We start from the raw sequence: 18,872 nt of genomic DNA on the forward strand, positions 1-18,872 counted from the left end.
ATCATTGGAATTCTTTACCCAGCAGCATGTGATCACTGAATGTGTTGAAGACAGGGATGATAGATTTTGGAATATTAACAACATCAAGAATAATGAGGAAAGTGGGGAGAATGGAGAGTTAAAGTCAAAAAGTGTAGCGCTGAAAAAGCATAGCAGGTGAGGCAACATCTGAGGGGCAGGAGAGTCAACATTTCAGGCATCAGCCCTTATTCCTGATGAAGGACCTAGATACTCCCTGTAACCTAGATACCTCAATTGTTTTCACAGCAGTTCAAATTTAAACAGTCAGATTAAATAATGCCCCAATAAACTAAAACCCAATCAAATTTGAATTTTACTGCTTTGATAACATTGAACCAATGAGACAATCCAATGTTTGGGGTACAAAAAAGCAGGCATTTTGGACAGTTGACCAGAAAGAGCACCAACTGCCAATGAAAGACAGCTATTCACCACACTCTTTATCAAAGGTACCTTTATCTTATGAAACATATTTGCAGCAGAAGGCCGGGATGACCCAGGGAGATCGACAGAGAAAGATCGACACTAGAGGCAACAGCTGCTGTCTGATTTTGAAAATTAAGATGCTGTAAATTTAATAAGGGCTTTATTGGATCAGTATATTAGATTGGATTCCCTACAGTATGGAAACAGGCCCTTTGGCCCAACAAGTCCACACTGATCCTCCAAAGAGTAACTCACCTAGACCCATTTCCCTCTGACTAATGCACCTAGCACTATGGACAATTTAGCATGGCCAATCCACCCTGACCTGCACATCTTTGGATTGTGGGAGGAAACCGGAGCACCCAACGGAAACCCATGCAGACACGGGGAGAATGTGCAAACTCCACACAGACAGTCAACCTGGTTGGGGGATGGGGGAATTGGGGATGGGGGATGAAGGGTGGGGAATAGGGCATGGGAGGTGGAGGGGTGGGGAATGGGGGGTGGGAAATGGGGTATGGGGGATAGGAGAAGGGGGTGGGGAATGGAGGATGGGGAATGGGTGATGGGGATGGGGTGTTGAGTTTGGGGGATGGCGGATGGGTTTGGGGTTTGGGGAATGGGGATGGAGGTTGGGGGATGGGGGAATGGTGTTGGGGAATGGGGGCTGGGGGAACAGTGTTGGGGAATGGGGATGGGGTGGGGGGATGGGGGAATGGTTTTGGGGAATGGGGGAATGGTTTTGGGAAATGGGGGATGGGGATGGGGAATGGGGAATGGGGGATGGGGGAATAGTGTTGGGGAATGGGGGCTGGGGTTGGGGGATAGGGGAATGGTGTTAGGGAATGGGGGATAGGGGAATGGGGAATGGGAGTGGGGAATGGGGGCACACTGAATGTGTCAGAATTGAAACAGATGCATATTTGTGGGTTCAATGTTTTAAGAGTTATAGAACAAAAACTGATAGGTTGTACTCAGACATCATTTAGGCTTAATGAGGTTAAACTGGTTCCAGGGTATGAAAGGCCCTCTCCTGTGCCTCTGCGACTATATTTGAAATACTGTGAATTCTACAAATGAAATCTTGTTTCAGACCTAAATTGCTTGTAGTCTTGTCACTTCCACCCTGGGTTTTCTTTCACTTCAAATCTACATCCTCCTGTTATTGACTGACCTGCAACCTGTAACGATTTCTCCCTGTTTACCCTGAGGTGCCTCTATTAAATCTCCTCTTAACTTTCCTCTCTATTCTGTTCCGAGAAGACCAATTGCAGACCCTCCAATCTGACTATGGGGCACTTCCCTTTGGTAGCCAAGGTGTAGAGTTTAAGAGCAGGGAGGTTATACTCAAACTGTATGAGATATTAGTTAGGCCACAGTTAGATTATTCCAGCAATTCTGGAATCCACATTAAAGGAGGGATGTGATAGCATTGGAGATTTGCCAGGATTTTGCCCCGGGCTAGAGAGTTTCAGTGATGTCAGACTTGGGGTGTTTTTCTTAGAGGGGAAAGTGATTGAAATGTATAAAATTATGAGGCGCGTAGACAGGGTAGACAGGAAGAAACCATTCCCCTTGAAGGAAGGTTCAATGTTTTGGGTGGCATGGTGGCACAGTGGTTAGCACTGCTGCCTCACAGTGCTAGAGACCCAAGTTCAATTCCTGCCTCAGGCAACTGTCTGTGTGGAATTTGCACATTCTCCCTGTGTCTGCGTGGGTTTCTTCCGGGTGCTCCAGTTTCCTCCCACAGTCCAAAAATGTGCACGTTAGGTGAATTGGCTATGCTAAATTGCCTACAGTGTTAGGTGTAGGGGAATGAGTCTGGGTGGGTTGCTCTTCGGAGGGTCGGCATGGACTTGTTGGGCCGAAGGGCCTGTTTCCACACTGTAAGTAATCTAATCTAATCTTGAAGGAGCACAGATTAAAGGTAAGAGGCAGGAAGTTTAGGGAGAATGTGAGGAAAGATCTTTTTCATCCACAGGGTGATGGGAATCTGGAACTCACTCTCTGTAAGGATGGTAGAGGCAGAAACCATCCTCATAGTGAAGAAGCATTTAGAAACATACTTGCAATGGCAAGACATTACAGGGCTCTGGGCCAAGTTTTGGAGAATATGATTAGAAGAGTTAGGTGCTTAGTTTTGACTAGCGTTTGGAGTTGATGAGCCGAAGGACCTTTTTCTGTGCTGTAGATCTCTCTGACTCTGTGATTCTCTCCACTTCACTGAGGTCCATCATCACTGTTACCATTCTTCTCATTATAGTAACAGTGACTATACCTCGACATTGGATGGCTATAGGACAATGAATGACAACGAATTACCGAGGGCTAGATTGAATGAGGATGATGGGGAGTGTCATCCACTGGCTGTAGAGCTGATGGGACCCTAGTGGTGCTCTTTATGAGGAAAGTCCTGACATTCAGTACCACTCAGGTTCCTGTACAGAGTGAGGTTTGGTCTTCCTTGGGATCAGGGACTCTGGCGTTGGAAGGTCCATCCATGAGATCTAATGACCAATCAGGAACCTGAGGGCTGCTGTTTGTGCCATTTGTCAGAAGGCTTGGGAATTGCAAAACTCAAGAAAAGGTTGTGAGGGTAAGGCCAGCAATATCAGAGCAGTCAGTTTAACATCAATGGAGAGGAAGCTTTCAGCATCATGGAGGTGGTTATATAAATGTCAGTGCATTAACAATCCAGAACCCCAGGTTACTGATGTTGGGGACTTGGGTTCAAATCCCACCATGGAAGCTGATGAAATTTGAATTCAATAAAAATATAACATTAAAAAAGCGGTCATGTCAATTGTTGTAAAAACCCATCTGGTTCACTAATATCCTTTGGGGGAGGAAATTGCCATCCTTACTTGGTCTGGACTACATGTGACTACATGTGACTGGCTCTGACCTCCCCTTTCAGTAATTAAGGATGGGCAATAAATGTTGGCCTGACCCAGTGAACAAACAAAAATAAAACAGCATTTGTAGTGACATGGAGAAAGGTAGGTTGATTAGGAAGTATCAGGATGGATTTCTGAAGGGGGAATTGTTTTTGACTAACATTTTGGGGATTTTTTGAAGACTGGGTAACAAAAGAGTCAGTGAGGGTAACTTGGTGTGTACAGACTTGCAGAGAGAATTAAATGCACAACAGAGGGGAAAACCCATAACTTATTAAATGAAAGGGAGATTAGCGACATGAATGCACAATTGGCTGACTGATAGAAAACAAAGAGTAATGAGAGAGAATTAATAAACAAAGAGGAACACAGAGTCCATGGCTACTTTTCAGGGAAGGAAGATGGACAATGAAATTCCCTAGGGGTCACAAATGGGATCCTTTTTTCCCTATTATATATTTGATTATCTAGATCTTGGCATGCAGGGGATAACTTCAAAGTTTGCGGATGGTTTGAAACTCAACAACATTGTAAACTGTAAGTATACTTCAAAAGGCATAGACAAGTTGGTTGAGTGGGCGGCTAAGGTGGTAAACGCAGTTCAATCAAGAGAAGTATGAGGTGATGCATGCTGGAAGGAAATACATTGACAGACAATACAAAATAAAATATGCAGTTCTAAATGGGGTGCAAGAACAGAGAGACCTGGGTGTATATGTGAGAGATCACTGAAAGTGGCAGGACAGTTGGAGATAGCAGTAAGGAAAGCATACACTGTTCTTGGCTTTATTACCAGGACTATCGAGTACATGAGCAAGGAGGTGTACAAGACACTTATTAGCTGAAGTGTTGTCCATAGTTCTGGTGTCAGAAAAGGTGTAAATCATCAGAAAAAATGCAAAAGAGGTTTTTCAACAAGATACCATGGCCTTTGTAATAAATGACAACATTCCATTCATATTTCTAATCGCTTGCTATATCTGCATTCTAACTTTGTGATTCATGGATAGTTAAACCAATGCAGTTTGGCAGCTAGTTTGAAACACTGATAACCGTGATGTGATTCCTTCTCTCTGGTTCATTGGTGTAAAAAAGCTTCACCCCACACATTCTCAACAGGATCTGTAGTAAAGGTACATTGAGCATTAAACATTTCAAATGTTTCAAGTTGACCCTCTACAGTATTTGCAGTTACAGGCACATGGCTGTTGACACAGACACTCAAATTCACACACACGTGCACACTCACATATATACACCTGCTCACAAAATGTCCACACTCACACGTGCAAACATTCCCCTTTACACTCACACGCCTGCACACGTCCCAGTAGTTAGTCAAACATGAAATCACACAGACTGATCGCACACAGACATTAGTGTGATACACATACACCCTTATACACACACTGGAATATATATGTACAAAGATAAGCACACAATATTAACACACATCTACATACAAGAACACACAAAAATTCATAAATCTCCATTTTAAAGATATTCATCCCGCATATGCACAGAAATGCATTCAGAGAAGTGCATCTCCATGAATATTCCTATGGAAACACGCACTGGAATATCCACATCGTTATATAAACATAAATACAAACGTATGTTTCAAAACCCTCCCATGGCCCAAACCTACATTGTTTAGTTTCTATAGTTAATCTGTTTTCCCAAATTCTAATTATCTGTTCCCTCATATGCCTCACAAGATTGCTATGGTGCAGAACAAGGCCATCAATCCTGTCCACTTCTATTGCCTGGTGCAAACCTCCTGCCTTTTCCCAATCTCTCTGCACACCATTTCTATTCAAATAACCACCCGTTGCCCGTCTTGAATGCCTCAACCGAATCTATTTCCATCACAATTCCATGCAGTACATTTCAGACCCTAACTACTCACTGTGTGAAAAAGTTTATTCTCACATCATGCTTGCTTCACTTGTAATCACTTTAAATCTATGCCCATCTCATTCTTTGTTTCTTTATGAGCAAGACCAGCTTCTCTCAGCTTCACCCTATTCAGCCAGCTTGTGATTTCCAAAACCTCAATGGGATCTAACCAGATCCACCTTAATTCTGTCTAGCATTTTAAAATCCAAGTCTGTTTCAAAATCCTTTATACATCACAAATAGCAAAAACATCAAACAGAGGGAAGAAGCATTGGTGCAGAGAGACAGATTAGAAACCTTGATCCAATCCCTGGACTTCCACAGATGGCTTACATCTATAAAAAAAAATTGAGGTAGTTGCTTAATCAAAACCTTTTGAGTCACAAAAAGGAAATTTCGCAAGACAGCACTGAGTAGACATTCTTATTTCATGACTTCTGGTGGTTGCCATCACTGATCATTTATTCTGAGCACTGTACGAATATTTCAGGAGGCTCTGAATACACTCAGTGCTTGTTTTATAGTTTTGTCGCATTGACTCATCACATCATTAGCTCTAAGCAACACTGAGAATGATGGAGAACTACAACAAGCCTTGCACCATGGAGAGAGAGAGAGAGAGAGAGAGAGAGACCGAGAGAGAGAGAGACTGGGAGAGAGAGAGAGACAAAGTTAACTTTTGAGTTCAGTATGTCAATTCTTAAGAACAAACCACATTTATTTTGCTAACTCTGTCTCTCTGTATCTCTCTCTCTCTCTCCACAAATGTTGCCAGACCTATTGAAATTCTCTACCATTCTCTGTGTTTGTTTCAGATTTCCAGCATCCGCAGTATTTCACTTTGGTTCGACTTGCTTAGTTCCAGGAAATACATAAAACCAAGGTGCTGGGAATCTGAAACAAAAACAGAAATTGCTGAAGAAACTCAATAGATCTGGCATCATCTGTGGGGAGAAAAAGTCGAGTAAATGCTTCGGTTTTCTTCAGTTCTCCAGCAATGTCTGTTTTTGTTCCAGCAAATATGTATTCCAAGTCCAAGTCAGTCTTTACTCATATTTCCACCCCACCCCACCCCCCCCCAACCATGATCCCTACTTTCTAACTCTGTCTTCTCCCCTATCCAAAGATGTTAGCTTACACTAAATTCAGGCCTAAAAGTGATCAATATCCAATGGTTCCTCAGCTGAAGATGGAGCCCAGACAACAACAACTTGCACATATGTGGAGAGACCTTTAATACAGAGAGCCATCCAAAGCCACTTCACAGTACGCAAGGAAATAACATTTGACAGTGATCCACGTTAGGAGAGATATAGGGACAGGTGCTTGACAGCTTGGTCAAAGAGACATAAAGTACTCCTTAAAGAGAGAGCTTTTCAAAGGGCAGTCCAGAGTTTAGATACTCTTAAAATGCTGGCACAGTGGCTCAATGGTTAGGACTGCTGCCTCACAGTGTCAGGGACCTGGGTTTGCTTCCTCCGTCAGGTGACTGTCTGTGTGGAGCTTGCACATCCTTCCTTTGCCTGTGTGGGTTTCCTCCGGGTGCTCCAGCTTCCTCCCACAGTCCACAATCATGTGCATATTGGTGGATCAGCCATGCTCAATTACCCAGAGTGTCCTGGGTGGTTTAACCACATTAAACGTGAAGTTACAGGGATGGGGTCGGTCTGGGTGGGATGCTCGTCGGAGGGTTGCTGCAGACTTGATGGACCGAATGGTCTCTTTCTGCATTGTAGGATGTTATGACTCGGCAGCTGACAGTAAATAATAGCACAAGCCATTCGCTGGATCTTGATTTCACTCTGCACTCTGTTCTGTGTTTTTTCTGAAGAATGTCTAGGAGTGAGAGCTTTGCTGCTTCCCACCTTGTCCAGCACAAATGCCTTAAATGCCAACAGCCATAGCATGGCTGCTACACCAGGCCTCTCTTCGTTCGATAATTCTCCATGGTACTTTCACTCATTGAGTCAAGGGAGAGCTCCACAGGGATAATTCTGAAAATAACCCTTTCATTTTCACTCCCCTTATACAGAATCCAAATGATCATTATAATTACTCCTATTATACAACAATCACAATAAGACCATAAAGCAGAGGAGCAGAAATTAGGCCATTCAGCCCATCAAGTCTGCTCTCCTGTTCAATCATGGCTGATAAGTTTCTCAATTGTATTCTCCAACTTTCTCCCCATAACCCTTGATCCCTTTGATACTCAAGAACGTATCTATCTCAGTCTTAAGTATACCCAGTGACCTGGCCTCCACAGCCTTCTGTGGCAATGAATTCCACAGATTCCCCACTCTCTGGCTGAAGAAGTGTCTCCTTATCTCCGTTCTAAAAGGTCTTCCCTTTTAGGAGACTGAGGGGTGACCTTATAGAAGTTTATAAAGTCATGAGGGGCATGGATAGGACTCCCCTTTTCCCTGGGGTGGGGAGTCCAGAACTAGGGGACATGGGTTTATGGTGAGTGGGAAGAAACTTAAAAGGGACCTAAGGGGCAACATTTTCACACAGAGGGTGGAGCATGTGTGGAATGAGCTGCCAGAGGAAGTGGTGGAGGCTGGTACAATTGCAATATTTAAAAGGCATCTGGATGGGTATATGAATAGGAAGGGTTAAGAGGGATATGGGCCAAAGACTGGCAAATTAGGTTGGAATATCTGGTCGGCATGGACAAGTTGGACTGAAGGGTCTGTTTCTGTGCTGTAAAATGACTCTACTACTAAAGAGTAAAATACCTCCCATTGAAGAGTCTGAATTGATCAATTTTCTTCCCATTTAGTCCATTACATAGGTAAAGGTGCCATAGTCCCCTCTCTCATTACAGAGAGAGACATCTAACCTCAGGTGAGGGGAAAGGTTGAGAAGGAGAGTCATTCATGATGTGGGAATTGAACCCACGCTGGTGGCATCACTCTGCATTACAATCCAGCCAACTAAACACACCAATGGAGCCATACGATCCCATTGATTCCTATAGAATGCCAAACTATCAAATGATATTTTTTTCTTAGACCCTGCCATTTCACAGAATCTAAATATACAACTTCCCTAATTATCCAGGTCTAAGTTCATTAATTAACAATATTACCATAGCTCCAGAGGGACATGCAACTGCTAAGGGTTTAAACTAAGGGTCACCACATCTCAGGTGAAGGGAGAGGTTGAGTAGAAGAGTCCTTCGTGGTAACCTCAGGAATTGGATCAATGCTGTTGGTGCTGCTCAGCATCACAAAACCAGTTATCCAGCCACTGAGCTAACTGACCACTGTCTATTAAGACTCATTAGTGTTGTAATGTTTATTATAACAAAAACCCAATGGGCTAATGAAGCTCATGAGTTGGAGTAGTTCCAACAGCAGAACTTCTACACTGGAAGCTCACTGGAAAATCCCACTATTCAGACACGATATTATATCCTCCCAACAGAGTAAGGACATTTCACAATCCCTCAGAGCTCAACATACCTTCGGTTTTAAGCATTTTTTCTCTTTATCCGAAGCATTCGATACTTTTCGGCGTATCATTTTTCCCAACGTTACTTAAACTTCTGATGCGAAGGAAACAGAAATGATGCTCTGGTTAAACAACAGCTGAAGAAGCAACTGTCATGAAACCACAGAGTTTCAGAAGAGTTGAGAACTTGACTTCCTCACAGAAACCGGAAGCACTATCAGCAGCGATCAGATGCAGGAACATCTCTGAAAGCCTCTGAACCAGAACTAAAGCACAAAACTGACACAGTATCAGCAAAAAAATCCCTCGATCGCTAATACAAACACGTCACCCATAAAATATTAGCAGTTTCTATGTGACAAACCATTAGGTTTTCTCAACTTTCTGTCTTTGTGACTACCTGTGTCATTTGGCTAAACACCATTTTTTGCAGGTTATAGGTTACTCCCAGCCAAAAATATTGAGCTGCTGTGATCATTTTCTGATTAGATTGTGGCATTCAGAGTTGAGTTGCATTATCTCTACAGGATACTAGGAAATTCTAATGATCTGACACACATTTAATCTCTCTCTCTCAACTCTAGTCTTTGATGTCTCTTTCTTCACTGTGGACTTACTCAACTCACTGCTTCATTTGAAAAGTCAGAGTAGAAAGATCTATGCTATCTGTGAAATGGTGGTGCTTGATGGAGACAATGCAGAGTGAGCTTGACTTTCAGTTGAAAATAATATAGGTCGTTTTACTCAGTATCTAGCCCATGCTGTATTTGTCCTATTATTTTTTAATGGGGACAGTGATGGAGAAGCTTCACTTTCCATTTTACAGAAGAGAGATGGATTTACTCTGCATCTAAACCTATACTGCACCTGTCCTAGGGGAAAGTTAGGACTGCAAATGCTGGAGATCAGAGTTGACAGTGTGGTGCTGGAAAAGCACAGCAAGTTAGGCAGCATCCGAGGAGCAGGAGAATCAACATTTCGGGCATAACCCCTTCATCAGGAATGATGAAGAACTTATGCCCGAAACGTCGATTCTCCTGCTCCTCGGATGCTGCCTGACCTGCTGTGCTTTTCCAGCACCACACTCTCAACTCTGCACCTGTCCTAGGAGTGTTTGTTGGAGACAGTGTAGAGAAAGCTTTACTCTGTATCTCACTCTGAGCTGTACCTATCTAGGAGCGTTTGATTGGGACAGGGCAGAGGAAGCTATACTGCACCTATCCTCGGAGTGTTTGACAGGGGCAGTGTAAAGAAGCTTTACTCTGCATCTAAACCTATACTGCACCTGTCATCGGAGTATTTGACGGGGACAGTCTAGAGAGTGATTTACTTTGCATCTAATCCCGTGCTGTCCCTGTCCTGGGAATGTTTGATGGCAACAGTGTAGAGGAAGCTCTACTCTGTATCCAACCCATTCTGTCCCTACTTTGAGACTGTTTGAGGGGCCTGAGTAATCCTCCTTCTTGACTGCCTCATCATTTAATTTGAATTATGCTCTAGAGCACTCAAGAAAAAACACATAGATCTTTGAGAAAATATAACTAATCTTTGTTTCTTTCCATTTGAACATACTTCTTGATTAATTATGTAAATTAGCGCAATTGTTACTTAATCGGATGATGTGATCAGAGTTGGAACACCATGCTATAAAAACCTCGAAGAATACATAGAGAGGCTCATTCTGCAATTTATAATTCAAACCAAATGTTTCATGTTCCATCTTGCTCTGTTCAGTTTCTGAATGCTGTCCCAGGTTCGATCTGTGTTTATCTGACTCTATTTTAATCACCTCCCCCACTCCCATCTCTCCATTTTACTTGAAATTTATGAATAATCTGTGATGATGCTATCACTTTAAAAGGTTGATTTATCCTGGAACTTTTTTTTGAAGAGAGGTTGCAAGGCAGAGCTACTAATCTGAATATTGAAGATGACTTAAGCAAAAAACTTAATTTTTCTTTTCAAGTTGGAACAATGGAAGCAGCCTGGGTATGGCTTTCACAGACCAGGCTTTCCAGGTTTTGTTTTAGCTGTAAGTGGCAGAAGCTGTTTGGACTCTCAACAGAGTTAGAAGCTTCAGTGAATGTCTTTTGGTTGCTACACTCTCTGACTTTTCTCTTGATGTTTTTTTCTTCCTCCTGGATTGAATAACTGCATGTGAAAATCTGTGTCTGAATTTGCCTTTTTGCCAAGGAGTGTGTTTATAGGACGTTGCGATATTGGAACAGTTAACTAGTAATTGGTACTGCATCTATTATTCAGTTAGAGTTTACACTAGTTAAGTTTTTCTAACTTCCTTTTTCTTTCATACATTAACGATAGCATTTAAATAGATTGTCTTTTGCTTAACATGGAGTAGTTTGACCAGTCACATTGCCCCTGGAACATGATACTTCACACCTATTTTTAAAATAAGATAAAGTTAGGGTCTGGGTTACCTGCTTAAAATATGTTGAGGTGGTCTGGTCTGGTCCATAACAAATCAAACTGATTCATTCAATTAGTTCTGCATCTTGTAGCTGCAAAAAATAGTTAACCAAATAAATCAGCAGGAGTTTTATAAGTTGAGTCATTGTTTACAAAGGAGAAAGTGAGGACTGCAGATGCTGGAGATCAGAGCTGAAAATGTGTTGCTGGAAAAGTGCAGCAGGTCAGGCAGCATCCAAGGAGCAGGAGAATCGACGTTTCGGGCATGAGTCCTTCTTCAGGAATTCAGGATTCCTGAAGAAGGGCTCATGCCCGAAATGTCGATTCTCCTGCCCTTTGGATGCTGCCTGACCTGCTGCGCTTTTCCAGCAACACATTTTCAGCTCATTGTTTACAAAACTAAACATTTTTAAAATATACGTCATAAGTCCCAGCTAGAACTTTTGTCCAATGACTGACTTTATTTTGTGCCTCAACAGTAGGGGGAGCAATTCCTGCACATGCTCAGTGTCAGTATCAAAGTGTCAGTGGCTGCATTAAGATCAATAAGTTGACTTGACACAGACTAACAATACTGTGCAATATTGTGAGTAGTTGTAACTTCTTGTACCCATTACATTTAACATTTGTAAGTTTAATATTGTGTAAAATACTCTAATAATAATTCAGCAAATAATGAAAGTATTTAATCATGTGACTTCAGTAAAAGGTAGTTCCAATTTCTAATGAACCCAGAGACAGTGAAGAATGAATTGTAGTATTTTTGATAAAAATCGCTTTGAGTTAAATATTTAAGAAGATAGTCATTGTCAGGTGAATGGTTCTGAGCTCTTGGGATCAAGAGTCTAATTACAGAACTAAGCTACCTGGGGCCATGAGATATTCCCTGCACGAAGCATTAAAAATTGTGAAAACAAAATAGTATTTGAATCAACATGTTTACTTTGTTAATTTTCATGGCAAGTTAAGCAGTGTTCTATACATGAGGGGGAGATTTGTTGACTCTTTTGAATGTGCCATCATTTCTCAATCTTAATTGCATTGCAGAGTATAAATAATGCAGTGATTCCTTCAGCGGTGGTATAAATATGTCGTCTTACTGTAGTATTTGGAACATTGGCTAGATAGATCTCATTGACCATGAGATCCTTGGCTGGGGTTGTTAACCTGGGCTAATCAGGGAGCCCTGGCTGACAGATTATATATAGGAAATTCAGAAAGTCTCCGCAGTCTAGAGACTGGCTCTGAACTGGCTGATCAGGGCAAATATACTATGCACATGTCAATAAAGGGTGACTTGGTGTCAGGATAACAGCAGTTATTTCACTTACAACACTGAATGCCATAGAGTAAGGTGGTTATGGAAAATTTCTATCCAATACCCGGCATCAGGAATTGTCCTTCAGTGGTGTCCCATTATGGCTGATGACTCCTTCACTCACCTCTCACCCTTGTCTTCCTCTTGATAAAGTGGTGAGTGAGAGAGGGCTAAAGAGAGCTTGTGAGGAAGTGGGAGAGTGAGAGAGAATGCATTACAGTGTCAAATTGATTGAAAGAGAGAGATTATGTGTGAGAGAGGGAAAGAAAGTGAGACAGAGAGAATGACAGAAGAAAATTGAGAGTGAGGGAGAGAGAAAAGGGTAGTGGTGAGGATAGAGGGAACCCTGAGACTGAGCTGGATGCTTACATACAGAGACAGAGACTGTTCAGTACTGATACACATCCCCGTCACCTTCTCCTCCTTCTCCTCCTCCTCCTGCCTCTGACCCTGGCCCAGATGAGGAGGAACACTCAGCTTCAAAACCAACCCCTACTTTCATAACAAATTCCACAAAGGCCAGTTTAGAATATTCACTACCGGAAGTGAATGCAAAGGAAACCCAACTCTTTCATTTAGCCCCAGCCATCTCCATTTCCTTGGTGACCAGGATTTGAGACTTAGTCTGCCTTTCTCTAGCTGTGTTTCTTAAACAGAAAAGCAAAAAAGAGTATTAAGTAGGCCATTCAGCCCATTGAGTCTGCTTTGCTATTCAATGATAACATGGCTGATCTGATTATCTTCAAAGCAAAAGTGAGGACTACAGATGCTGGAGATATCAGAGTCAAGATTAGAATGGTGCTGGAAAAGCACAGCAGGTCAGGCAGCATCCGAGGAGCAGGAAAATTGACGTTTTAGGGAAAAGCTCTCCATCAGGCTTTTGCCTGAACCGTCGAGTTTTCTGCTCCTCGGATGCTGCCTGACCTGCTGTGCTTTTCCAGCACCACTCTAATCTTGACTCTGATCATTTTCAACTCCACTTTTCTGCCTTTACCCCATAATCCTCGATTCCCTTCCTGATTAAAAATCTGTCAATCTCAGTGTTAAACATACTTAATGCTCCAGCCTCTTGATTAACTCTTCAGCACAGACATAATGGGCTGAAGGGCCTGTTCCTGCTCTGGAACAGTTCTGAGGAAGCGTCACTGGACACGAAACGTTAGCTTTGATTTCGCTCCACAGATGCTACCAGACCCCTTTGCTTTTCCAGCAACCTCTGTGTTTGGGCCAGTCCCTGCGCTGTATTGTTCTATGTTCAATATTCTATGCTCTGTTTGATATTTCTCATGGTCGCGTTTATTAATTAGTCATTTTGAAAATTATCAATTTATTTATTTCTTTGGCTTTTTTTTTGCTTTGTGGGCTGTTAAAGGTTTCTCCACGCCTTCACTTTTGTTTCAAAATTCATGTTCAAATTTTTTGCCAAACCGAATCTGAGGGAACTAGTGCTGGGTTTCTTGGGGAATGACAGACACAAAAGGAATCTGATTGGTCTTTGGAGAGGCAAAAGGGAATTGAAGCATTGGAAATGCTCAACAAATCTGGCAGCTTCTGTGCAGGGAGTGACAGCCATCAGTGAGTATTTACCAGCATAAGTGTGATTCATGAACCTGAAGTGTTAACTCTGTTTCTCTCTTCATACCCGCTGCCTGGCCAGTTTTCTGTTTCTTTCAGATTTCTACCATCTGCAGTAATTTTCCTGTTTATTATATGTTCCATTCTGAGCTTTTCTAAGATTGGTTAGTGTTCATTCAAAATGAGAACATATTTATTACTCAAGCCAAAGTATAATTTGCAAATCCCTAACCCTAACCCTAAGCCTAACGGTAACCCTAACCTTAACCCTCATTCTTGATGAAGGACTCCTGCCCGAAACGTCGATTTTCCTGCTCCTTGACAGCTGCCTGACCTGCTGTGCTTTTGCAGCACCACTCTAATCTTGACTCTAATCTCCAGGCATCTGCAGCACTCACTTTTGCCAAAGTATAATTTGTCTGTTAACAAAGCCAAAGTAATTTGGATGTTGCTGTCTGTATATTGCAAATGGCTAGATTTAAAGAAGCAAAGATCTTTGCATAATATGAACAAATAGATTGTGTGTAATTGTCTGACAAAGCAGTGGTTGTAAAGTTTATCATACGGAGGTTTTGATGGACTTTGCTAAATGTACATGAAACATTTTGACCCTGCTGTGTCTACAGTTCCTAATTCCAGGCACCTAAGGAAGTGATGGGGATGGTTAACATGGGATAGACAGGTAATTAAAGAATCTCAGAAACAGGGAGAGCACCAAGGTCCATGCTTTCTCTCCATGGTGTCTAAGGAAGTTGGGAATAATGTGGGTCAGAAGGAAGGACAGGCAGGAGCAGAGGGGTCAACTTTTGAGAGGATGAGAAATATCTCAGTGGTACACAAATAAATATAAAGGGGACAGAAAGGGGAAGGATATAAACACATAAGAACTAAGAGCAGGATTAAGCCATCTGGCCCCTCCAGTCTACTCCACCATTCGATAAGATCATCGTTGATCTTTTCATAGACTCAGCTCCACTCACCCGCCCTCCCACCATAACCCTTAATTCCTTTACTGTTCAAAAATCTATCTATCTTCACCTTAAAAACATTCACTGAGAAAGCCTCAGCTACTTCACTGGGCAGGAACTTCCACAGATTAACAACCATTTGGATGAAGACGTTCCTCCTCAGCTCAGTCCTAAACCTGCTCCCCCTTATTTTCAGGCTGTTCCCCCTAATTCTAGTTTCACCCGCCAGTGGAAACAACCTCCCTGCTTCTATCTTATCTATTCCCTTCATAACTTCATATGTTTCCACAAGATCCTCCCACATAAGACCAGAAGACATGGACTATTCAGCCCATCAAGTCTGCTCCACCATTCAATCATGGCTGATGAGTTTCTCAACCCCATTCTCCTGCTTCCTCCTCGTAACCCTTGATCCCCTTGATACTGAGGAACCTATCTATCTGCATCTTAAATATACTCAATGACCTGGCAGTGAATTCTATAGATTCACCACTCTCTGGCTGAAATTCTTCTAAGTTCCAGTGAGTATAATCCCAGTCTCCTCAATTTCTCCTCATAAGCCAAGCTTTTCAACTCCAGAATCAACCTCGTGAACCTTCTCTGCACCCCCTTGAGTGCCAGTACATCCTTTCTCAAAGTTAAAAATTACCAACACCAGGTTATAATCAAACAGGCTTATTTGGAAGCACTAGCTTTCAGAGCACTGCTGCTCCATCAGGTAACTAGTGGGGCAGAGTTATAAGACACTGAATCTAGAGCAAAATATCACAGTGCCATGCGATTAAAATGATATATTGAACAAACCTAATTTGCTGTTAAGTCTTCCATCTTTTAGAATGGGTTGCACGTTTCAGTTCGTTAATCCCAGAACTGCTTTTAAGTCTTATTCTCAAGATAACTTAAGGCTTTATAAAAAAAACCGGTGACATCTCAGCTCAGACAATGTATTAAAGGTGTAAGGATAGAGTCTGTCTTTATTTCAATTTTGAGTCAGACCGGTTCTAGTTCCAAAGTAGGAATTTATAAAATGTAACATTGACTGCCTGCAGATTGTGTACTTTTTGAGCAAAAACAATGTATCTGCAAATGCGTGTGTGTGTGTGTATGTATGTGTGTGTTCATGTGAGGAAGAGAGAGAGTGTGTGTGTGCGTGTGAGTATAAGCCTGTGAGAGGGGGTGTGCGTGGGTGTGAATGTGGAGTATATGAGTGTATGTGTGTGTCTGAGAGAGAGCGTGTGTATGAGAGAGGAGGTGTGTGTGTGTGTGTATGGTGTAGGGTGACATGAACTCAAGGTCCCAGTTGAGGCCATCCTCATGGGTACTGAACCTTTAATGCATTGTCTGAGCTAAGATGTCACCTTTTTTTTAAATAAAGCCTTAAGTTATAGAGTCATAGTGTCATCGAGATGTACAGCACGAAAACAGACCCTTTGGCCCAACCTGTCCATGCCGACCAGATATCCCAACCCAATCTAGTCTCACCTGCCAGCATCCGGCCCATATCCCTCCAAACTCTTCCTATTCATATACCCATCCAGATGCCTTTTAAATGTTGCAGTTGTACCAGCCTCCGCCACTTCCTCTGGCAGCTCATTCCATACACGTACCACCCTCTGCATGAAAACGTTGCCCCTTAGGTCACTTTTATATCTTTCCCCTCTCACCCTAAACCTATGTCCTCTAGTTCTGGACTCCCCGACCCCAGGGAAAATACCTTTTCTATTTATCCTATCCATGCCTCTCATGATTTTATAAACTTCTATGAGGTCACCCCTCAGCCTCCAATGCTCCAGGGAAAACAGCCCCAGCCTATTCAATCTCTCCCTATAGCTCAAATCCTCCAACCCTGGCAACATGCATGTAAATCTTTTCTGAACCGTTTCAAGGTTCACAACATCCTTCCAATAGAAAGGAGACCACGCAATATTCCAAAAGTGGCCTAACCAATGTCCTGTACAGCAGCAACATCTCCTCCCAACTCCTGTACTCAGTACTCTGACCAATAAAGGAAAGCATACCAAACACCTTCTTCACTATCCTATCTACCTGCGACTCCACTTTCAATGAGCTATGAACCTGGTCTCCAAGGTCTTTTTGTTCAACAACACTCCCTAGGACCTTACCATTAAGTGTATAAGTCCTGCTAAGATTTGCTTTCCCAAAATGCAGCACCTCGCATTTATCTGAATTAAACTCCATCTGCCACTTCTCAGCCCGTTGGCCCATCTGATCAAGATCCCATTGTAATTCGAGGTAACCTTCTTCACTGCCCACTACACCTCCAATTACACTTACTCACCATACCTCTTATCCTCGCATCCAAATCATTTATATAAATGACAAAAAGTAGAGGATCCAGCACCGATCCTTGTGGAATTCCACTGGTCACAGGCCTCCAGTCTGAAAAACAACCCTCCACCACCACCTTATGTATTCCACCATTGAACCTGTTCTGTATCTCAAGAATATGTCTTAAAAGAAGTTCTGTGACCTTTTTTTTCATGAATTGAAACCTGCAACTCATTCCAAAAGATGAAAGACTTAACAGCAATCTAGGTTTGTTCAATATATCGTTTTAATTGCATGACACTGAGATCTTTTGCTATAAATTTTTGTGTCTTATGATCCGCCCGATTAGTTACCTGATGAAGGAGCAATGCTCTCAAAGCTAGTACTTCCAAATAAAGCTATTGCACTATAATCTGGTATTGAAGTGAGGACTGCAGAGATGCTGGAGATCAGAGACAAAGAGTGTGGTGCTGGAAAAGCACAGCCAGTCAGGTAGCATCTGAAGAGCAGGAGAATCGACATTTCAGGCATAAGCTCTTCATCAGGAATAAGTCTAATGGGTCAAGGGGGCTGAGAAATAAATGGGAGGTGGGGGGGTGCTGGGGGGACAGTAGCTGGGAATGCAATGGGTAAATGCAGGTGGGGTGAAAAGGTTTAGTCTAGTGTGGTGTGATTTTTAACTTTGTCCATCCTTGTCCAACACTGGAACCTCCATATCATCCTTTCTCAAGTAAGGAGACCAAAAGTGTACACAGGCGAGGCCTCACCAAAACCTATAGAGCTGCAGCATAACTTCTCTGTTTTATAACTTTGTTCCTCTAGCAATGAAGGACTATATGTGTGCACACAGGAGAGAAAGAAATGTAAGTTGGCGATATATTTGCTTTGGGAGAAGGAAGGGCAGACATTTTGAGTGCATGTTTGTGGGTACCTGTGAAATGTGCGTAATTATAGATCTTGTTTTAGATGTATTCACTGGATATTCACAGCACTGAAGAGGCCAACAACTGTAATTGCATTTCAGAAGGTGGTGGTGAGCCGCCATCTTAAACCATGCAGTCCTTAGGGTGGAGAGACATTCACAGTGCTGCTTGGGAGAGTGTTCCACAATGTTGACCCAGTGACAATGAAGCAACAATTAGATATTTCCAAGGCATGATGGGAAATGGCTTGGAAGGGAACTTGCAGGTGGTGGCATCCCTGTGTACCTGCTGCCCTTGTTCTTCTCGATGGTAGGAAATACAGTTTGGAGGAGCGATCAATATCTGTATACGTTTCGACATGTGTCCGTATGTGTTTGAGTAATCTTTTTTTCCGCCTGTGGATGTGATTGTGTGTGTCTGAGTGTGAGGTTGTGTTTGTGTGTTTTTGAGAGATTGTGCGTGTGTGTGTGCATGTGTGTGTATGTCTGTGTACGTGTGCATGTAGGAGAAAACGTGTGTGTAGAAGATAGTGTGTGTGTGAGTTAGATTGTGTATGCAGTCCGTGTGTGTGACATTTTGCATTTATTTGTGTGAAATTGTGCGTGAGACTGTGAACATGTGTGCATGAAATTTTGTGTGTACTTGGGTGTTTGTGTGTTTACGAGGCTCAGAA

The 18,872-nt window shown here is 42.5% G+C and overlaps 1 protein-coding gene across 4 annotated transcripts in view; it reads right to left on the minus strand.

Annotated features, from left to right (window-relative positions):
* Positions 1–18,872, minus strand: part of LOC122555427 (SAM domain-containing protein SAMSN-1-like) — a 173,849-nt gene that overhangs the window by 68,689 nt on the left and 86,288 nt on the right. Inside the window, exon 1 of one of the 4 annotated variants that reach the window (XM_087992455.1) lies at positions 8,711–8,876. The exons of the other annotated variants lie outside the window; for them this stretch is intronic. Coding sequence (XP_087848581.1) covers positions 8,711–8,770 — 60 coding nt within the window. The 5' untranslated portion in view covers positions 8,771–8,876. Of the gene's footprint in view, positions 1–8,710; positions 8,877–18,872 lie in introns of those variants that run through there. 4 annotated transcript variants of the gene reach the window in all.

The sequence above is a fragment of the Chiloscyllium plagiosum genome, unplaced genomic scaffold, assembly GCF_037043375.1.
Source record: "Chiloscyllium plagiosum isolate Xiang-an unplaced genomic scaffold, Cpla_swu_hap1 HiC_scaffold_12, whole genome shotgun sequence".
Taxonomy (NCBI): Eukaryota; Metazoa; Chordata; class Chondrichthyes; order Orectolobiformes; family Hemiscylliidae; genus Chiloscyllium; species Chiloscyllium plagiosum.